Source organism: Leopardus geoffroyi, chromosome C3, assembly GCF_018350155.1.
Source record: "Leopardus geoffroyi isolate Oge1 chromosome C3, O.geoffroyi_Oge1_pat1.0, whole genome shotgun sequence".
Classification (NCBI taxonomy): domain Eukaryota; kingdom Metazoa; phylum Chordata; class Mammalia; order Carnivora; family Felidae; genus Leopardus; species Leopardus geoffroyi.
This window is the reverse complement of record NC_059338.1, coordinates 148,508,094-148,531,337: the sequence shown is the minus strand read 5'-3', so window position 1 is coordinate 148,531,337 and position 23,244 is coordinate 148,508,094. Positions and strand designations below refer to the sequence as shown.

At 42.9% G+C, this 23,244-nt stretch overlaps 1 protein-coding gene across 3 annotated transcripts in view; it reads right to left on the bottom strand.

Moving 5' to 3' along the window:
* RB1CC1 (RB1 inducible coiled-coil 1) overlaps positions 1–23,244 on the bottom strand; it is a 93,276-nt gene that overhangs the window by 19,532 nt on the left and 50,500 nt on the right. For 2 of the 3 annotated variants that reach the window (XM_045455331.1, XM_045455333.1), the window contains exons 10-16: positions 23,044–23,230; positions 22,878–22,959; positions 22,549–22,610; positions 20,640–20,743; positions 20,068–20,194; positions 18,077–19,977; positions 1,084–1,249 (exon numbers count right to left, since the gene is read on the bottom strand). In XM_045455331.1, the coding sequence (XP_045311287.1) occupies positions 1,084–1,249; positions 18,077–19,977; positions 20,068–20,194; positions 20,640–20,743; positions 22,549–22,610; positions 22,878–22,959; positions 23,044–23,230 (2,629 nt within the window). Of the gene's footprint in view, positions 1–1,083; positions 1,250–10,197; positions 11,076–18,076; positions 19,978–20,067; positions 20,195–20,639; positions 20,744–22,548; positions 22,611–22,877; positions 22,960–23,043; positions 23,231–23,244 lie in introns of those variants that run through there. The other variant, XM_045455334.1, reaches the window with a different exon arrangement.

Here is a 23,244-nt window from a genome sequence, read left to right as displayed (position 1 = left end):
CTCATAAAGGAGCACACAGAGAAAGATAGCAAGAGAGTGAGAGTTCATGTCGAATGAATCATACAAGGGAATGTACAACCTCAGATTTTTAAAAACAGAGACATCATTAATGATCTCTTCCTTGGTAATTCTTACTTAAAACTGGTCACTACTTCGCGAACACTTAAAATTTCATTGGCTGCGCCGCACTCTTTCTTTTTCTAGTTACTCTCCTTCCTTCTTTTCAGGCTCTCTCCTTTCTTTCCCCAGGCCTTAAAACTTAAAATGGAAAGTGACTACAGGTTCTGAACTACTGGACTTTCTTGAATTCTAAAAAGACATGAAGGTAATCATACCATCTCAGAAAAGGGAAAAGACCCACATATATCGAACGAATGTGGGTACCAACTATATACCATGTGTCACCGTTTCAGAAACGCATCCCTCGGGGTAAGAAAACCAGGTCACTCTTCTCACCGGCCCGAGCTGTCACTGCAGATGCCCACTGCCCCCCCCCCCCCCACTGTGGCCGTGTCTGGCAGTTCTCCCCTCTTTCTCCCTGCCCCAGTGGGCGATCCCTATTAAGTACAAATCAAACTCTGGTCCCTTGATTTCCTCTCCAATTGCTCGTCGTCATCCAGGCCTGCGGTGAAGTACAAGCTCCTTCACCAGGCCCCCTACTTCTTAGCGGTCTGGTCTCTGTGTCCTTCACGAGCTTTACACTCTCAGTAGTCATCAATACTAACAAGTGAATCGTCAAAGTTCAACAGCCCGCCGTTATCTACCACCGGCCTGTCATGTGGATAAGAATGAGGGAAGTGTAAGAAGTCTGTACCGATTAGCATGTAATTTAGAATAATAAAATTTTAGAGCTCAGGGGGAAAATTCAATCATTATATATGAAGTCGTATAAGCACTTAAAAGTAATCAGAATTGAAAATGCTTTTATCATGAGGATATTTAATAAATATTATCAAGGTCAAAGCTGGAAAAATCACATCTCAGATATGAGGCACCCTCAGCTGCACAAAAAAATTATATTCGGTAATTTATATTTAGCTTCTTTAGACCTGAAGTAAATGTAATGAGGGTTGGGGAACATACCTGTTGTTCAGCAATCAGAGATGTTCGAACGTTCTGCATTTCTTCATTCTTTCTTTTCTCTTGCTCTTCAAGTTGTTCTAGAAACTTTGCTTTTTCTTCCTGAAGCTTTTCTTGAAGTTCGGCGACTAGGCTTGAAGAATCTTCTCGGGTAGATTCAGTGGCAAGACTTGAAAATTAAATGAAGTATTAAACTTTTTCCCCAAAATAACACATAATCATGAATATATCAAATGCCACAATTCGCTGACATCAGAAAGGCTACGTATCTTCCTTAAACCTAACAATAATTAGGAGATATTTCTGGGTAACCCTCCACCCTTTTTATCTACCAACTGGAAGCAAGTAAGAGGGCAAAGTGCCAGATACTGACACCAACATGGCTGAACGACTATGATAATCCTATGTGATAAATTCAGGATAACCTGCTTCTACCAGGAAGTGGGAATGTTCTCAGTATAAACATCAATATGCCTCTCAACTCAGTTTCACATTTCAGTTCTGCTAGTCCTACAACTGTAATGTACATGACACAGAGATAAAAAAAAGAAAAAAAAGAGAAAGAAAAAAGAAACCCATACGTGAAGATCACGTACGTTGAAAAGACCTTAAATTTTTAAAACAGGTTTTGGTTCATTTTGTTAGCTAATGCGTAAATAACACAAAACTAAAGGCGAGCTGAAATGTTCACGGTACATCCACGTATTCATAATTCATACTCATTTCCCTCGAAATTAGCTAACCCCTGAAGGGCTGCTGACAAAGCACCCGAGAGAAGAGAAGAGGAAAGGCAAAGAGAAAAAGCACAAACACAAGTTAGTAAGCACTGTAACTTCTGATACAGAAGTGAATTTTGTCTGTCTTCAACCTAATAATCTTGTACATCAAAAAACTTTGTCCATGAAGTAGGTAATTAATCCCACCAAAGGAGTTACAAATATGTTAAACCACAGGAAAAAGGCTGCCATCTTAGCAAATACTCCCACACTATTTTAGTGACCAAAGCAACTCATTGCTTTAAATGTACATTTACACAATTTCAAATGACACTTTAATGTTTCTGGAATGAGAAGGCATTTTACAACCAATGTGGATATTGAAATTGTTTGCTCTTACCTATTCCTGATGTAATTTCATAATCTATAAAATTATTATGCAATTAATACTACAGCAATTGATAATCAGACAAAAACTGTTCACTGTGATTCTTTTAGTCGTACTTCCAAATTTACTGATAAAATCTAGTAATTCATATGAACTTGGTCCCCATTTTCTCCTAAGAGATGGTTTTAAATGAGCAAACATGAAGTATGAAGTTAGAGACATAATATTTCTAACAAAGTCTGACACTTCTTAGTTTACAGAAAGGCTTCAACTGGGGAAACACTTAATCCGTGATACAGTAAAAAGGGATAAGGTAAAAGATTTGTTTTCAAAGTTTTCCTTTAGGGCTAGACGACAAAGGGGTACGGAAGGTAAAAACTGTAGCACAGAAAGAAACCTGACAGGCTATGTAAAACAAAGGATTACGGAGAAAACAGAATATAAATGTGGACTCAACATACCAAGTGTTAAGGATTAAAATTAGGTATACGCAGAGTTTACATATTAGCTTGTCTTCAACAGTGCTTGTCTAATAAAATGTCGTTTTATTTTTTTATTTTTTATTTTTTATTTTTTTTTTGAGAGAGAGAAAAAGAGCACGAGCCGGGGAGGGGCAGAGAGAGAGGCAGACACAGAATCTGAAGCAGCTCCAGGCTCTGAGCCGTCAGCACAGAGCCCCACGGGGGGATCGAACTCATGAAATTCGAGATCACGACCTGAGCTGAAGTTGGACACCCAACGGCCCCAAACATTGTGGATTTTATTAGAAGTACAATGTAGGGGCGTCTGGGTGGCTCAGTCGGTTAAGCGTCCGACTTCGGCTCAGGTCATGATCTCATGGTCCGTGAGTTCGAACCCCGCGTCGGGCTCTGGGCTGACAGCTCAGAGCCTGGAGCCTGTTTCAGATTCTGTGTCTCCCTCTCTCTCTGCCCATCCCCTGTTCATGCTCTGTCTCTCTCTGTCTCAAAAATAAATTAACGTTCAAAAAAAAAATTAAAAAAAAAAGTACAATGTAAAGTCATTAAAGAATTTTATCTAGAGAGAGAATGATAAAATATAAATTTAGGTTTGTAAAAGACTGCTGTGAGGATACTGGTCAGAACACTGGAACACAGTAACAAAGTATAAAGGAGGGAAGGTTTCAGCGTGAGAAAGGACTCTGGAAGCCTGTGACTCTCTCCAGAGTCGAGCTCTGACTCGCACGGGCGTCTGGGGAGGAGGGAGCCGGCGCCGGAGCGCACAGCCACGGTGCAGGGATCCCCAGGGCGCGCGCGCCGGGAGAGAAAGTTCCCCTTCCCAAAGTACTTCCGGAAGTCGGTGTATTGCCTCCCCAAGGACCAGAGACCCTACAGGTGCCAGCGAAAGGCTTTCCATTGGCGGGGGACAGAGGTGCACCCAGAGGGCATAGAGCTTTATTGCTGCCTTTGGAGGTGCTACACCACAGATCCTGTGCACTGCGCAGGCAGTGGGACTGCTTTTCTGCGACGAAGGACATCAGACACAGCGTGGAGAGGCTCTACTCTGGAGGATGGGGGGCGGGGCAGTGTGGTGTCAGGTCCTTGAAGACTTGAGTCTTGAATCCCAGCTCCCTGCCCTCAACAGCAAGGGGTGGGAGATCGCCCCGTCTGGGACGAGAGACTGGCGGTGCCGTTTCCCCCCCCAACGACAACACCGCAGGACTTCAGAGAGCAGCCCGGTGGCCCATAATGGAGAACGGGCCACTTACACCAAACCCTGCCCCCCCCTGTGCCTGGCAGCCACGTGTTTACTTGGGCAGGGGTGACTCGGGGCCAGCGCACAGGGCCTCTCCTGCAGAACACTAGCACAGAGAGCACTCCGCGGGCACAAAGTGTTCCGAAAATCCAGTGCTTCGAAACAACACCTGCAGTTCTGGGGGAAACAGGACCAGGCTTACTGGGTTTGGTTTTGTTTTGTTTCTTCTTTTGTTCTTTTGGAATCAGGCTCATAGTTTTTTGTTTGTTGGGTTACTTTTTTTTTTTCATTTTTTTTCCAGGCTTATTTTAACAAACAAAGCAAAGCATACCTATTTAAAAGTCCAAACCCGCCCCAGGACAAGCAAGGAGGAGCTCTGCACAGGACTGACCAGTGGGAATGAGCAGCCAAAACTCAACAGCAGAGTGCACACGGCATACGCCAGAAACTCTTCCTGAAGTGCCAGGCTGGGGACAGTGTATTCCCCCCTTTTTAATACGGCATTACTCTCAGGTGCAGAAAACATGACAAGCTTTCGAAACACACAAAAGACAGACACGCAGCCCAAATGACAAGATGGAGGAATTCTCCCTAAAAGAAAGGTCAAGAAGAAATCAAAACCAGAGACGTGCTCAAAACAGATATAAGCGATATATCTGAACAAGAATTTAAAATAGCAGTCATAAGACTACCAGCTGGGCTTGAAAAAAGTATAGAAGACACCCGAGAAAACCTTGCTGCAGAGATCAAAGACCTAACAACTAGTCAGGCTGAAATAAAAAAATGCTATCACTGAGATACCAAACTGACTGGATAGTCACAATGAGGACTGAAGCAGCAGAGGAAAGAATAGGTAATACAGAAGATAGAATCATGGGAAATAATGAAGAAAAAAACCTACTAGATCATGAGGGGAGATTCAGAGAACTGAGTGACTCCATAAAACAAAGATTATCTGTATCATAGGAGTCCCAGAAGAAGAGCGGGAAAAAGGGGCAGAAGGTTTATTTGAACAAAGTTTTAGCTGAAAATTCCCTAACATGGGGAAGGAAATAGGCACTCAAGTCGAAGAGGCAGAGAACTCCCCTCCAAATCAACAAACACAGGTCAACACCATGACATATTGTAGTGAAATGTGCAAAATACAAAAACAAAGAAAGATTTCTGAACAAAAGGCCCTTAACTTACAAGGGTAGATACATGAGGTTAGCAGCAGACCTGTCCAGTGAAACTTGGCAGGTCAGAAGGGAGCATCAGGAAATTGTCAACGTGCTGAATGCAGAAAACATGCAGCCAAGAATTCTTTAGCCAGCAAGGCTGTCATTCAGAATAGAGGAAGAGTTAAAGAATTTCCCAGACAAAAACTGAAGGAGTACATGACCACTAAACCAGCCCTGCAAGAAATTTTAAGGGGGTCTCCTTGAGAGGAGAAAAAAATAGAACAAAACAAAAAGACCGAAAGTAACAAGGACTAGACAGGACCAGAGACCACCACCAGAAATATCAACTCTACAGGTAACACAATGGCACTAAATTCACAGCTTTCAATAATCACTCTGAATGCAAATGGACTAAATGCTCCAATCAAAAGACACAGGGTATCAGAATGGATTTAAAAAAAAAACCCAAGATCCATCTACATGCTGCCAACAAGAGACTCATTTTAGACCTAAAGATATCTGCAGATTGAAAGTGAGGGGGTGGAGAACCATCTATCATGCTAACAGATGTCAAAAGAAAGTCTGAGTAGCCATACTCCTACCAAACACACTATATTTTAATGTTTATTTATTTTTGACAGAGAGAGAGATAGAGCATGAGCCGGGGAGGGGCAGAGAGAGAGGGAGACACAGAATCGGAAGCAGGCTCCAGGTTCCGAGCTGTCAGCACAGAGCTCGATGCGGGGCTCGAACTCACAGACTGTGAGATCATGACCTGAGCCGAAGTCGGACGCTCAACCGACTGAGCCACCCAGGAGCCCCAAACACACTATATTTTAAAACAGAGCCAGCAACAAGCGATGAAGAAGGGCATTATATCATAATTAAGGGGTCTGTCCATCAGGAAGATCTAACAACTTTAAATATTTATGCTCCCAACTTGAAAGCACCCAAATACATAAATCAATTAATAACAAACATAAAGTCAATGGTAATAATACAACAACAGTAGGGGACGTTAACAATCCACTTACAGCAACTGACAGATCATTTAGGTAGAATGTCAAGAAAGAAACAATGGCTTTCAATGACACACTGGGCTGGATGGACTTAACAGATATATTCGGAACATTTCATCCTTTTATTTTTTAAGTTTATTTATTTATTTTGAGAGAGAGAGAGAGAGAGAACACAAGCAAGTGGGAGAGGGGAAGAGAGACAGAAGAAGAGAGAATCCCAAGCAGGCTCTGCACTGCCAGCATGGGGCCTGAGGCGGGGCTTGAACTCACGAACCACGAGATCATGACCTGAGCTGAAGTTAGACCCTTAACTGACAGAGCCACCCAGGTGCCCCTCAGAGCATTTCATCCTAAAGCAGCAAAATACACATTCTTCTTGAGTACACATGGAACATTATCCAGAACAGATCACATACTGGGTCACAAATCAGCCCCTGACAGGTACCAAAAATTGAGATCATACCATACATATTTTCAGACCATAACATGATGAAACTTGAGGTCAACCACAAGAAAAAGTTTGGAAAGCCCTCAAATACATGGAGGTTAAGGAACATCCTACTGAAGAATGAATGGGTTAACCAGGAAATTAAAGAAGAAATAAAAAAGACATAGAAGCAAACGAATATGAAAACACAACAGTCCAAACCCTTTGGGATACAGCTAAAACAGTCATAAGGTGAAAGTGTATTGCAATTCAGGCCTAGCTCATGAAGCAGGAAAGGTCCCAAATATACAAATTAACCAAAGGAGCTAGAAAAGGAATAGCAAACAAAGCCTAAAGCCAGCAGAAGGGAAATAAAGTTTAGAGCAGAAATAAAGGCTACAGGAACAAACAAAAAAACCCAGTAGAACAGATCAACAAAACGAAGACCTGGTTCTCTGATGAAATCCTAGCAAGACCTACCAAAAAAGAGAATGACCCAAACAGATAAAATCGATTACAAGTGAAAGAGGAGAGATCACAAACACCACAGAAATACCAACAATTATAAGAGAATACTATGGAAAATTATATGCCAACCAACTGGACAACCTGGAAGAAATGGACACATTCCTAAGCACTCACACATTTCCAAAACTCAAACAGGAAGAAACAGAAAATTTGAACAGACCCATAACCAGCAAAGAAATTGAATCAGTCCTCAAAAATCTCCCAACAAACAAGAGTCCTAGGCCAGATGGCTTCCCAGAGGAATTCTACCAGACATTTAAAGAAGAGTTAATACCTATTCTCAAACTCTTCCAAAAAAGCTTCCAAACTCATTCTATGAAGCCAGCATTGCCTTGACTTCAAAACCAGACAACAACCCCACTAACAAGCAGAATTACAGGCCAATATTCGTGATGAACCTGGATGCAAAAAGTCTCAACAAGATAGCAGAAACTGAATTCAACAGCAAATTAAAAGAATTATTCACCATGATCAAGTGGGATTCATTTCTGGGCCACAGGTCTGGTTCAATATTCGCAACTCAATGTGCTATACCACATTAATAGAAGAAAGGATAAGAGCCGTATGATCCTGCCAACAGGTGAAGAGCACCGGACAAAATGCAGTATCCATTCTTGATAGAAACCTCAACAAAGTAGGAACAGAAGGAATACACCTCAACATCATAAGGGCCATATATCGAAGACCCACAGCTAATACCATTCTCAGTGGGGAAAAACAGAGCTTTTCCCCTACGGTCAGGAACAAGACAAGGATGCCCACTCTCACCATTACCATTTAACACAGGATGGGATTCTTAGCCACAGCAATCAGACCTCAAAAAGAAATAAAGGGAAGACAAATCAGCAAGGAGGAAGTCAAACTTCCACTATTTGAAGCTGCGTGATATTCTACGTAGAAAACCTGAAAGGCTCCACCAAACAACTGCTAGAACACATGAACTCAGCGAAGTTGCAGGATACAAAAATCAATGTGCAGAAATCTGTTGCATTTCTATGCACCAATAATAGACAGTAGAAAAAGAAAGAGCAGTAGAAGAAGAAATCAAGGAATCAACCCCATTTACAACTGCACCAAAAACAGTAAGATACCTAGGAATAAACTAAAGAGGTTAAAGATGTGTAGTCTGAAAACTACAGAACACTTATTAATATTGTTAAAATGTGTTACCCAACGCAATCTATACATTTCATGCAATCCCCATCAAAATACCACCAGCATTCTTCACAGAGCTAGATCAAACAATCCTAAAATTTGTATGAAACACAAAAGACCCTAAATAGCCAAAGCAATCCTGAAAAGGAAAAATAAAACTGGAGGCATCACAATTCTGGATTTCAGGCTATATCACAAAGCTGTAGTCATCAAGACACTATGGTCCTGGCACAAAAACATATGCAAACATATGCCAACACATGCATATGCCAACATATGCAAACACCACACACACACACACACACACACACACTCTTTGCACTTCCTGTGTACACAGGTGTATGAGAAACCCCTTTCCCCTTAAAAATAAAGTATACTATTAATTTTTCCCAGTTACATAGGAAGGAATGCATCTTATTTTAATTTTGCATTTCCTTAATCCCATGTAGACTGAAAAGCTATTCGCATGTTAGCCATTTGTATTTCTTCACTGATCTGGCTGTTTTTATCCTCTGCCCATTTGCCTAACGGCTTGCCTTTTCCTTACTGACTTGTGGGAGTTACATTACGGATACATCCAATATCCTTGTGTCTTGCTGCTGCTTCCCACGGTCTCTCCACGATGCCTCTGGCACATGTGCAACCAACCGAGTGGCGGAAAGCAAGGAGGTGTGCTGGGCTGTGTCATCGCCTCAGCATCATTTCTTCTCACCGATTTCCTTTCTTTTGTTTTAAAAGTTTATTCATTTTGGGGGGGGTCAGAGAGAGGGGCGGTGGGCGGAGAGAGCGAGAGCGAGCGAGAGAGTGAGTAGGGGAGAGGCAGAGGGAGAATCCTGAGCAGGCACTGCGCTGTCAGCACGGAGCCCAACGCCGGGATCAGTCTCACAAACTGTGAGATCATGACCTGAGCCCACACTGAGGGTCGGGGGCTTTAACCGACTGAGTCACCCAGGTGCCCCTACTTATTTTTTTTCAAATGTTTCTTCTGCGTGACAGAGAAGCCTAGAACCGCACCGTCCAAACTCCTTCCCAGTTAAGTTCTGAGTTCAAGTTTGCCAATGATAGACGAGAAAGAGTCTGTCACTCTCCAGAGGTGGCTATGGCTAGATATGGGTGCTACGTAAGATTCCAAAGGGTTTTCCAAGTGAAGTGCCTGCACTGGTGCCCCACTAGGCAACTCGTGTGGAAGTCTCCAAGGAACTGTAGCCATTTCCTTTTTTTTTTTTTTTTTTTTTTAATGTTTATTTATTTTTGAGAGAAAGAGCAAGCAAGGGAAGGGGTGGGGGTGGGGGCGGGAAGAGAGGACCTAACAGTCTCTGTGCTGTCAGTGCAAGAGCCCGATGTGGGGCTCGATCCCGGAGCTGAGATCAACAGTCAGATGCTTAGTCGGCTGAGCCACCCAGGTGACCCTGTAGCCATTTCCTGACGAGCCACCCACTTTTGGTGCTTCCGATGGCTTTGAATCCAGATTTCCAGGTCTTCAGCAGCAACTCCCTTACCCCGTCCCTCCCTTAGGTCTCCCCAAATTCACAGAAGTTCTCATTTTAATATATAACCCTTTAATCCTGGAGTATTTAAGAGATTCTGTTTTCTAGACTCAATCCTAACAGACACAAATATGATCCTTGGGGGAAAAGAGCATAAAGACAGGAATCTGGAATTGATGCTCTGATCTGCAGGCAGTCGTGACCTCACTGCCAGAGGGACACGAACTCTGGGAGAATAGGGCATTCCAGGGCCTAACAGCTGACACCTATAGCTGTCTGGCTCAGGTGGCTAAAGGTTTTAGAGACGCCATAGCTGTCCCCACCGAATCCCACCCAGGCATTTTGGCCAGCAGCAGCAGCCTCTGTTCCCTCATCTAAAGATTAGTGTCCCCTTGCCCCAGGGTCCCATCTCAACAGGCTGACCCCTCTCAACCGGCTCCCCTACTATTTAATTACTTCCAGACCCATCTCTACTTTCAAATCTCCAGATCCCAGGCGAGTTGAAAATCTAACCAAGGAGGAAGTCCAACTGCAAAGTTTCCATTTATTTTGGTAGCGACATAGGGAACATGTATGGGAATACATCCGATAGGAGTCTGAAGGGGAAAGGCAAACATAGGGATAACTGAGGCCATAATTATCTGTACGGCTACAATAATCAGAGACTCTACATTCAATGTTAACAGTTTACTTCACTGCCTGCCTGACACCTGGACCTAATGGCCAACACTCCAAGAGAATGCGATGCGGAGAGGAGATATTCTAGACTACAGGCAGGCACACAAAGGCGGGTAGGCCAGATGCAGCTTTTGCCTGTTGGTGTAACTCAAGTTTTACTGCAACGCAGCCACACCCAGTCATTTATATGGTCTCACTTGCCTCTTGCCAGGTGAGTAGCATGGACAGAAACCTTATCGAAGGGTTACGATGGTGCCAACCAGTCCCTTTATCAACGATTCTCCAAGTGTGATCCCCGGAACCCTGAGGTGACCAGAACACTTTCAAGGGATCAGTAAGAACACAGCTATTTTCACAATAATACTAAAATGACACGTCTCTTAATACTTTGCTGTCATCTGTAGATGATAAGATCGCTGACCCGTTAGCATAAATTAAAGACAATAGTGCCAAACTGTACTTTTAGTCACTGTTTCCTTTCCATCAAGGCAGTCGAAGCGATAAAGAAAAAGGCAGGTTGATTTTGGAACATCCATAATGTGGTAAAAATTGTCACTATCGAAATCTGACCACTGAGTATGCACTTTTTAGTGTCAGGTGTGACAAAATGAGAACATATAAAGCCCTTCTGCCGCTTCCAGAAGCGTGTCTGTCTCACGGAACAGTTCTTGTATGACTGTTCTGGCTGTGTGAATTTGGCTGCTTTTTTCATCCTATACGATTTCTATTTGAAAAATGACAATCTTTGTTATTTAAATTTGCGTTTTCCAACAGACATTTTTTTTTTTTTCAAAAATGACCCACATGAGTGTGTTACTTCAATGAACACCTGACAGAATTTACCAGTGGTAAAATGTCACTCTTTAAGAATAAATTAAAATTTTAGAAGATTTGGGGCACTTGGCTGGCTCCGTCAGATGTTAACTCTTAATCTTGGGGTCATGAGTTCAAGCCCCATGTTAGGCATAGAGAAAATGTAAAACTAACAACACCCCCCCCCCACCGTGCCCCAAACCTTAGAAAACTTGTATCTGCCACTCTAAGTTTGAGAGCTTCCTAGCACCTAAGATCTTTTTCATAAAATTGGTAGGTATATTAACATCTGATTTTTATGTCAATAAACTATGTCAGTATTTACAAGATCCGTTTAACTCCGGGAACCAGTGGTTTTCAAATGACCAATTCGTTGTGCTACAAAATCATGCATGAGTAAAACATCCACTCCAAGTGCAAGACAGATCGTTCAACAGATATTAGCAAGTAACAGTAGGAAAATCCACTTGACAGTTTAATATTCCATACTGAAACCAATGTTTAAGAAATCATCATTTGTTGGATTTTTATTTAGTATCAAAGAAATATTCACAAGCATCTGAACAAGCTCTTGAAATATACCTCTTTTCCAGTTACATGTAAGTGAAAGGCTGAATTTTTATCACCCATTAATCAAAAGACACCACAACAGATTGGACGCAGAAACAGGAGACTCCATTAAGCCAAACATTAAGGAGATCTACAAATGTATAAACACAATGGCACTCTTCTCACTAATTTTCATCTTAGAAAATGGTTTTCAAAGAACAAATTTCGTCTTGAGGAGGACACCCAAAGAATGATGGTGACAGGCACCGTGGAAGAGATTTATTATTTGTACCCTGGGAGGGTCCAGAGAATACACCCTTCGCCAAAGCTTTGGGAAATTCGACTTCAAAAGGCTCTGTAGTGGTACTCCGCAGGACAGGGAGAGCAGAGTGAGGTGAAATCGCTGAAAATCAATGACCTTAACGGGAATGACAAGACTCTGGAGAGATGGAGGCCGATCAGCGGCACTTAAGCAGACACACGATGTGGGGCTGTTATAGACAGCAGTGCTGGAGCGGCAATTAGAAGGTCTGACCCAGAAACACTCTGGTGCTGGCTGTCCGCAGGGCTAAGACAGAATGGGATGCTCAAGGATTAAAACTTCAAAAGCCTGTTTTGTTTGGTTTTGTTTTTTTACAACTCAGAATCTGCTGCTCAGAGAGCTAATTAAAATACAGAGAATCACTACCCCTCACCCAATCCCAAGACCTGAGTCAGTCACCAACTACAATGCCAAAGTTTGATAATATGGTCTCTTTTATAGTCTTTAGCATAGGGACCTGTGCCCACTTCTCAGACTGACTGTGTACTCTGGGTAAGTAATTAACCGGCTCTGGAGGGACTAATGAATGCTGGCTCCGAAGGGGCTCGAATGTCACTGCGGTCCACCAGGTGATACACGGAGCTTGGACCCAGTGGGTCCCTTACATCCACAATCTATAGTGGAATAGACACAAAAGCAACTGGTGGAGATACCCTGTTCGTTCCCTTATTTACGGAATGGAGACGTATCATGGTGAAAAGCCAAGTCAAATCCCTAAAACCGCCTCTCGCTTCACATGATATAAGGGAGATTTCTACCACATTCTTATTCAACTTAAGTATGTGTCCTGTAGAAAACACACAAAAACAATGGATTCTTGTCAATTTGATCAGGCAGCGGCTCCAAGAAAACAGTTATTCCACACGTGCCCTCTCTGCTGTGGCAAATCAGCAAGACTACCACTACCTGACACGGAGCTACTGACTTAGTGATTTCTTCCCTCTTCGTAGCTCTAAGTAGACACCGGGGCTGACAAACTCCTTTAAAGGGACGGGTGAACATTTTCGCCGGATGACCCGTCACACCTACTCAACTACGCCAAAAGCAACCACAGGCAACCAACAGGTCAAGGAACGGGTATCTGTGTATTCCGATACAGCTGCGTTTACAAAAGCAAGTGGTAAGCTGGATTCCCACAGGCCAGTCTGTCAATCCCTAGTATAGACCACAAGAGTCCGTCAGATTTCACCTACAGCAACAGCAATACGCTTCCAATGTCTTATCATCTCTGGATTATACCAATTCTCTAGTCCTCTGTTAAAACCACGCTGGCAGGGATATTGGTCTTCTGGCGATTCCTCAAGATATCACACTCATCTGAGAGGTGGGGAAAAAGAAGAAAAAAAACAGATCACACCAATCCGATACAGTTACGGCATTTATGCTCCTTGGGCCAAGCAGGCAAAAGCGGCAACCACCTGAGCGACCAGGGCAAGGCACACGTGTGCCAGGAGATGAGCGATAAAGCAACAGAAGAAAAGTCAGCTGCTTGTTGGCACGGTGAAATTTCTAAGCGCCCGGTGGTCTGATCACGTGAGCTACCCCCTCTAAGGTGAAGGGCCAAGCTGCTGCCAGGTGAGCATCTGGGAATCCCGCAGGCAAGACGCTACGGTGCAGCTGGGTATGCCGCTCCGACTCATTTACGGAAGAACCTGTGAGGCTCCCTGGTCGGCAGAAGGCCCAGAGCGACGAGCAAGTCGCTCGGCCCCTCGGGCCACATTTGCCAGAAGATGCCTGAAGTGTCGGTAGCAGAGATGAACACCGCATAGAGCTTTTGGCGAGGCCGACAGGAGAAATCACAGCTGAGACCCTTAGAATTGTGAAGCGCACGACCGGCTCCCTGTTGTAAAGTGACTGCGGCTTGCTACTGGGGCTGTACAGATTGACAGACTGGCCACGGTCCCCCAAGCTACTGGGTGACCTGAGCTGACCGTTGTAAAGCGAATACTTGAAACCACAGGCTGGGTATACACAGCAGTCTTCTTTCAGAAGACAGGTGTGGCGTGCACAAGAGGCTCAGGTTCCCAAGGTGCCTTCTCCCGCTACACTGCCTCTCTCCCCCTCACCGCTCTGACATTCACCAGGAGCGAAAAAAACTGGCAGGCCTGGTTTCATCAGGATTCCGCAAAATGCACTGCCACGGTTCAAAGGTCCAGTTGAGGTACAGAGCCCCACTGAGGAGTGGCTCCGAAGACGGGTGGAGAAGGGAAAGTTCCCAGCGGCAACATGTCAAACAGTGTACCCGAAGTTAGTTGGGAGGAGAAATGGTCAGGGGTACAGATTTACGCTGCTTCATGGAGACTGGTCAAAGGCTCGGCTGGATAGTGAGGGACTCGGGAGAAACTAGATTGAAAGCTGGTGGGAAGGTTTCTGGAAAAGAAATACGGATCACACTCTTCAATGTGCAGGATATGTAAGTATGAGGAGGTTAGGTTCTGAATATATTATGTCCCGCTGTGAGGAACCTCTTAATTCTCAGATGGGCAAGGTGAGCATTCTGTGAGTATCAATCAGTCCTATTCAAAAGGTTCACGGGCAACTATCCACAGAGGCAGGAAGTGAGGTTACATAGGGGCTCGGTAACATGGATTTCTGTGCATCTAGTAACCAGCAGCGAGCCCCCGATATGGCAGTGCTCATTTGGGAGACCAGCCAGCTACCCGGTGGCGGGCTGATCACACGGGACCGTTTCCGTCAGAAAAAGGATAGTAATCTGTCTTCACGAGGACAGTTTATTACTCTCCAAATGGAATTACCTTCCATGCCCGCAGTATTTCTGAACATACCCACCATTCTGGAACAGACAAAAGGACTTATTCACTGCCATGATATTCTACTAGAATTGCTTCTGAGCAAGGAATTTTATTTTACAGCGAAACATGATGTAGCCATGGCCTGTAGCCCATGGAAGTCACTTATCTTACCACATAGGCCAACCCTTAAAACAGCTCGGTTGATACAACTGTGGATCACTGCACTGAAAGCTCAGTTAGGGTACCAGATGGGCGGCATTCTGAATGGCCAGGCTGAAGGATGCAGTGCGTGCCCTGAACCACAGACTACTTTGTGAAACGAATCCTCCCACAGTTAGAACACACAGGCTGGACAACCAGGGATGAAAACTAGAATAACTAGTATTTCAATGAGCCAAGAGCAAAAGTTTTGCTTCCCTTCCCTACAACTCTGGACCATGCCAGTTTAGTTCCCTGCAAAAGAATTCCTTTGCCAAGAGACAGAACCGGGGCCCCAGTGAACTGGAAGCTTAAACCACCACATGGACACCTAGGGCTCATCGCAGCACGGAATCAACACACAAAGAAAGAAGCTGCATCATGTATCGATACGACTGAACTTACCAACGGGAAACAGCTGCTCCTACACTGTAAGGGCAGAGGAAGATGCCTGAAAGTCAGCAGCTTTCCTAGGGTGTCTCTTGGCACTGCTGTGTCCATTGAGAAACAAATGAGCACCTACACGAACCGCATTACAGGAGGAACCATTAACGGCAGTCTCTTCGGGCCAAGAAGTGAAATCAGCGGAGGTAACGTCTAAGGTAGAAAACGGAGTGCGGAACAGAAGGAAGCTGCAAATACCTACTAGAGTTGCAAGACTAACTAGAGAAATAAAGACTACCATAATTAAACCTCTACATATTGATCGATTTTTTTTTATCTTTATTCCCCTTCTCTCATTATTTTACTATGCAATAAATGTTGTGACAATTGTAGTTAACCCTGTATTTCAGTATTTAACCTACAGAATATCAAAGAGAGATTAGGTCTGTGCAGAGAGAAACATGACGAGCTCCAGGACGGCTAAAATGACAGAATGAGTCTCACGTGTTGAAGAGGGTGAGGCTATCGGAGGTGATGTGAGGGACATAAGCTGAATCATGTCCAACAGAAACCTGACATTTTAAGTGTCTTGATTTGGAATCAAAATGGGTAGAGACAGGAAGGCTCCCCTGAGTTGGAAATGGGGCGTATGCAGTGCTGGACTGTCATCATTCTGCCACTGCTCTCCCTCCTCTTCCAGAATCTCATCCGCACTGCCCTGCAGAGAGGCTATTTTTCCGAGAATCCCTCTCTAACTGCAAGTTTGCCAATGAAAAGAAGTTAGGAAAAAAACTTCAAATAAACCAAAAGAAGGAAATCAATGAATTAAAAAAGGAAGAAGTCCTTGAAAACACTTGAAATTTGCAAAACAATCCTTCTCTGGAAATCCAAGATGCTAATCCATTTTATTATTTTTTTTCCCTATTTTTTAAAGAAGTTGATTTATTTTGAGAGAGAGTGCACACGCACAAGATCTGGAAAGGAGAAAGGCAGTCCAGGCTTACTCTCCAGAGGTGGGTGTACCCAAGATGAAATTCCACAGGAGCTTCCTGGCAAGCGAGTGAGAGCGGCCCATTTTGTGCTACAGACTGAGCTGCATCACTGGGGCTTGGAAGAGATTCTGGGTCGCCACGGCAGCTTTCCAGTGAGCTGTGAAGGGCTATCAGCTTTGGTGGGCATTTCAGCATCTGTTTTCTTTCACCAGAGCTTTCCTTGTTTTTAGAAGCCATTCCCTTGACCTTAGCTCCTCTAGCCCCGTAAATGTTCGTGCAGGCCCTGATTCCTGGATTAAACCCTCCAATCCCCCCAGAATACGTAAAGGGTTTCTGTTTTCAAAACAGAAGGGGAAGTTGAACTGTAGGTCAATATATGCATATTACACAGCAGAAAGTCAATCACAAGAGACTGTAAAAGTGATTAGGCAAGAAACGGGTTAAAACATATCAGGCATACAAACCTATAAATATATTCACTTGGAAGAATTAGTGATAGAGCTCGTGGATAATGCTCCAGAAATTCTTTATTAGGCCATAAAACCCCTCAGTGGAATTTAAAGAGCAGAAATAACTGAAGACTACTTTCTCTGGTCAAAAGGCGGTAACATCAGACAGGAACAATATTAAAAATGCAAAAAACCCAAAGCCCCCAAAAAACAACCCCCACTGTATAAAACCTGGAATTTAAAAACATTATCTTTTGAACCGCAGAGGGAATAACTGAACTTTAGTATGAACTTTAATATCAAGAAAATAACAATGAAACTAGCCCCAATTTAGAATTTAGCCTTTACTAAGTGCTGCTCAGAGGAAGGTGTTATCTTCCATACATACGCAACTTCTTAAAATGGTTTATTTACTTTATTTATTTATTTTGAGAGAGAGTGAGAGAGCACGAGCGAGCAGGGGAAGGGGCAAAGAGAGAGGTGAGAGAATCCCAGGCAGGTTCCACACTGCCAGTGCAGAGCCTGATGCAGGGCTCGATCCCACAAACCATGAGATCACAACCTGAGCCGAAATCAAGAGTTGGGATGCTTAACCGACTGAGCCACCCAGGTGCCCCACACATCCACAATTTAAAAAGAAGGGAAAACAGTAATTTTCAACTGGAAGAAATTAGAAAAAAAAAACTTCACATAAACCAAAGGGAATTTAATGAATTAAAAAGGAAGTCGTCCTTGAAAACACTTGAAATTTGAAAAAAAAAAAAAAATCATCCTCTGGAAGTCCAAGTGCTAATCCATTTTATTTTTATTATTTTTTTCTATTTTTTTTTAAGTTTATTTAATTTGAGAGAGTGCGCACGCACACATGTGCTCACGGGGGAGGGGCACAGAGAGTGAGTGAGTGAGTGAGTGAGTGAGCGAGCGAGAATCCCAAGCAGGCTCCACACTGTGAGCAAGGAGCCCTACAAATCGTAAGATCAGGACTTGAGCCGAAATCAAGAGTCGGATGCTTAACCGACTGATCCACCCAGGGGCCTCATCTAGATACTAATCCATTTTAAAAAGCCACTAATGGACTTAGGTAGTGTTATTTTTTAAATGCTTCCAAGAAACACTGACTACAAAAGTTTTTATTTTATAAAAATACCTGTTACTTTATTCACCTAAGATACGTAAGTAAATCAAGGTACTGTGATTACACACACAATTAAAATTTGACTCGCCAATATTTTCATTGTATAATTACAGCCTAAAGTAATTCTTACCTTTTTGCTATTTGATTCTCAAGATGTTTAACTTTTTCTAATAACTCTTTCTCAACAGCTTCTCTCTCCAATTTAAACTCCTTTAGTGCAGTCTGAATAGCTTCTTCTTTTTCACAATTAAGCTTCTGAATTAACCGTTCTCTGTCTTGTTCCTGGCTCATGACAAATTTCTCTTTGTCCTTCTCAAGTTTCTGGATAATAGCTTCATACTTCTCTTCCTGCTGGGTGAGTTTTTCCTCTTTTTGCTTTTCGAGAGCACTCAATTCCGCATCCAGTTTACTCTGCAGTTCAGCTATTTCTTCTTTCAGGTTTTTTTCCACTTCAAATGCTTGGTGGTGCAAGGATGTTACTTGGTTTAATTCAGCTTTCAGCAGGTCAGATTCTTCTTCGTGTCTACTAATTAACTCTGAAATGCACTGATCTTTTTCAATGGTCATTAAAGTTCTTAGTTCTGCCAAGCCCACCTGGTAGCTTTCGTTATTATCCTGAATCTTTTGGTTGAGTTTACTTATCTCTGTTCTCAAATTTTCCGTCTCTTGTTCAAGGAGAGATTTTAGGGTCTCCTTCTGCTGGGCTCTGCTTTCTTCCAGCAAAATTTTTATTTCATCGGTTTCTGCTTCCTTCAATGCAAGTTCAACCTCTAACTTACATCTCACGTCCGACAGGTCGGAAACTTTGAGTTTTAATTCCTGGAGCTGTTGTTCTTTCTCCTGGATAGCGGCGGCATGAGACTCCTGGATCTGGTCGATTCTGTGCTGATTCTCCTTCTTCAATTTCTCCAAAGACGCCCCGTGGTCGGTCTTAGCCTTCTCGACCTCCTGCACGTGCCTGGCGTGCAGAGCGTCCTCGAGCTCCTTGAGGTGACGCTGCTCTAAGCCCTGGAGCTCCGTCCGCAACAACTGAATCTTCTCATCATTTTCCACGTGGAGCTTCTGCAGGTCTTCCAGAACGGTCTCCCGCGAGTGTTTCAGCTCGTCGATTTCGCAGCTCTGAGTGCGCATGAGACTTTCCATCTCCAGCAACTTCTGATCCTTCTCATTTTGCAGGCAGATGACGGCTTCTTTTTCATGTTTAACCAAAGCAAATTCGTTATCTTTGTTTTGTAAAACCTCCTCGAGGCACGCCAAGTCTCCTTTCAGCTTTTTAATTTTGTTTTCGTTCTCCTCACTCTCCTTTCTGAGTGCAGCAAGTCTGTCTTCATACTCACTTTTTAAAGACTGCAGTTCTTTTTGATGTTTTTCATTTAGTGTCATTTCCAGAGAATATCTTACCTTTTCAATAACGTTTCTTATTTCTAATGCTGTACATTTTAAAGAATTTGAGAAGTCACACTGTCCTTTCTGGACAAATGTTCTGAAGTGGCAAAGGTCTTTCCTGATGGTTTGTATACTGAAATGTGAGTCTTGGGCAACAAGTCGGCACTTTTCCAATTGGACATTTAGAGAAGCATGATCTCCTAAATCCTCTTTCCCACGTACGTTTGTATCCTGCATCCGTCTACTGTCTATTGCATTGATGACTGATGAATAAAGCGATTCCACCATCATTTCTGGACTCTGTGGATCACTTATAGGATTAGGAGATGACAAATTTTCTTCTATTACAAACTCATTCACAGCAGACATAAAATCCGATTCAGGACTTTCTGCTAATGAATCTAAGTCCAATGAAACTTGATGAATAGTCTGTTCTATGTTTGGATGAGGGATAGTTTCAAAATCAAAGGTATGTGCATCGATGCTGTCTGGAGATAATTCTTCTAAGGGACACACCGCAGGACACAAGGGATCCTGAACAGCGAGCGGAGGAGGGGTTCTCGGTGAGGTAGTAGTTGCAGTTCCTGCTGTACTATCTATCCTTGGTGAGGAAGCCGACTGTGGGGATACCTGACTCATGGAGGCCTGGAAGAGAGAGGGACAGGCTTTACAGAGCTACAGCAACAAAAACACGTAATACCAGTGAAGCAAACCACTTGTAAGAACTTAATTTGCCTTTTGTTCACTCAGTAGATCTGTAATGGTCTGTGACATTTCATCCAAACTTTGTGCTGCTTTTACCAAATTGTGCAGAGCAAGTACATGCTGGTGTAGAGGTTCAAAATCACAAAGTAAGGGAACCCTGAAACAGAATGCAATTAAATTAGAGTTCTGATTCTGCAATGACGAGATGGATACCTACACGCAAATATGTCAAACTATGTCCAAAATAACTACAGGATCAACATCCTCTTCAAATCAATCCCAGCAACAGCTGCAGGGGCCTGAGGCATAATCATTACAGTGATGAATTAGAAATCCCCCACAGTATACCAAAAGTCAGAGTAATTACTAGAAAAAAAATTAATTGCATGTAAGGCATTAATTTCCTTCTACTTTATCTTCATTTTCTGATCATTTGCATATTCCCTAGAAATTTCCTAAAGCAGCACAGGAAAGCCAGTCTATCATAACGCATTTCTATATTCGGGCATCTCCTAAGACTACTGGTGCTACTTTCCACAGCTCCAAAATAAGGAAAACATTGTAAGGGGATAACCCAAGTCAAAAACACTAATGACATTTACCTGAGGAATGGCTGAACTTCTGAAGGACAAAATGATTGCAGAAACTGTAGATCTTTTAATGAAATATCTGGAAGTTCACAGTCAAACTTTCGAGGCTTCTGTGTCTACACAAAACAAAACAAATCAACTCAAAAATGACCAAAAGACGTAAGAGGACAAATTCACGAATGCTTTTTTACTGTCATTAATTCCAATATAACAAAGAAGCAAACGTGCTACAAAGCCCCTACTAACATTTAAGGAATAGAATAAAACAAAATAAAAACAAGGGACTATTCAATGACAACATGGTATACTATTTTCTGAGTCTCAAATAACTGGGAACCATAAGCTGTTGGTGATTAACTGTCGGGACAGTTCCTTTCTCTCGTCGGCTTTTTAAAAATGGGGTAGCAGCCTGTCAACATTAAAGGAACACATCTGCGTCACTAGCACATAGGCTGTTCCCGAAGTTTTCTTTGACTTACAGCCTCACCATGAAGATCTCTCTAGCCCTGGCCCCATTTCTATGCCTATCACTTACTAGCACGCCTTGTTGCTGTACTGTGAAAAGTTTTCTCCTACGTAACACTGCCTTGCTTGCCTTTCACTGGATCTTTTTTCCATTACATTTTCAAATATAAACTCTTAGCCGATTTCAGCTTCTTTAAAAACAAATTAGATTTATAACATCATTTCTTTATGATATCGGCAAGAAATACCTTGAGAGAGAGAGAGAGAGAGGCAGGCAGCGTGTGTGGGGGAGGGGCAGAGAGAGAGAAGAAGACAGAGAATCCCAAGAGGCTCCATACTGTCAGTGTGGAGCCAGGTGTGGGGCTGGAACTCACAGAACGGTGAGATCACAACCTGAACGGAACCGAGAGTCTGATGCTTAGCCGACCGGGCCCCTCAGGCTCCCCCGAGAAATACAACTGTTAAAGTAACTCCAATTGTTGGATTCATTACCTAACCAGATTTAGAAATGTCAAGATGTTCTTCATTAAAGAGTGTGGGGAACCCCATTACATCGCTTATTCTTAGATACTCAAAATTACATAGTTAAAGCCCTAAGAAATCCCGCAGTATACAAGCATGGTTAACAGCTAAGCAGTGTATCTGAAGACCAACAAAAAAACCTACAGCATTTCCCGTACTTCTCTGACCTGCGGAATCATTTTTTTCATGAAATAAAATGATCGATCCCCGGTAATCCTGGTTTCACAACACAAATGTATTTCTCATGGGTTCAATGAAGACCACCTCAAGAGCTAGCTACCCTCTTCTGATCTGTAAACAAATGAATAAAACAGGATGGAGGTGGTGGTGGTAGCAGTGGTGGTGACGAGAATGAAAAGGGGAGAGGACAGGAGGACGAGAAGGGGCCGGGAAGGGGAGAAAAAGGAGGCGAGAGAGAAAGAGCAGGGGGAAGGACACGGCAAAATAACAAGCAAGTCTGTTCCTACCAATCAACAGCTTAACAGTATAGTATGGCTTATCCTCCTGTGTTATGAAAACCGTGGACTGAAAACTATGAATGTATCTTAGAGTTAAATGACAACTGGCTTTTAAAACCAAAACTGTTTTTACGTTGATAAAAAAAAAATTCTACATGTTTCTGAAAATCTCCCTCCTTCTGAAATAAAGGTTTGAACACATACAAAATATAGTCACGGTTAGAAAATATACACACAAGGGGTGCCTGGGTGGCTCTGTTAGTTAAGCGTCTGACTTCAGCTCAGGTCATGACCTCATGGTTCGTGAGTTTGAGCCCCGCGTCGGGCTCTGTGCTGACAGCTCAGAGCCTGGAGCCTGCTTGGGATTCTGTGTGTCTCCCTCTCTCTCTGCCTCATCCCCGCTCACACTCGAGCTCACTCTCTCTCTCTCAAAAATAAACAAACATTAAAAAATAAATAAGAAAGAAAATACATACACAAAAGGACGGGGGCCAGGAGTCCAATCCCTTAAACAGACGATTTCTTAAAAAGGACTTCCCTGTGTAAAGAAATGAACAACATGGTTATTTTATAACTTTCTATTTCGGGGGGAAAAAAAACCCTCTGGTTTTTAAAAAAACAAATGGACAATTCTTCATATTTAAATTTTAACAATGGATTCAACTCTACAGACCTTAAAAGCAATGTTCCTCCAGATCTGACTGTAATTAATATCACATACATGCTACATAATAATACATTCGTATCTACAAAACAGAAACAGCATTTTTCATCACAAATAAATTTATTAGTGAAGAACACTTACTAAACAATTTCCCAAAGGATTCCCTTTTTGACTTTTCAGCTTCGTATAATCGCTTTCCATCTTTGACCAAAGCACCAGCCCACTAAGAGGAGGAAAGCTGATGTTAGTATCACGCACCAATTCGTTAAGGCTCATACACAACGAGAACAGAATTCAACTTGCGTACCTCCCTGTAGTGTTTAATGAACATTTTTCTCCTTACAACCTCAACAACAGCTAAGCAGTACATCTGAGGAACTGTACTAAGAGCTTCAACAATTTTGACTCTTTCTAACAGTTCTATTACGAGGCGGAGCAAAGCTTGCAATTTCTCTCCGTCTTGATCAGCATGAAGCATCACAAAGCAACACCACCTATAGAATGAAAT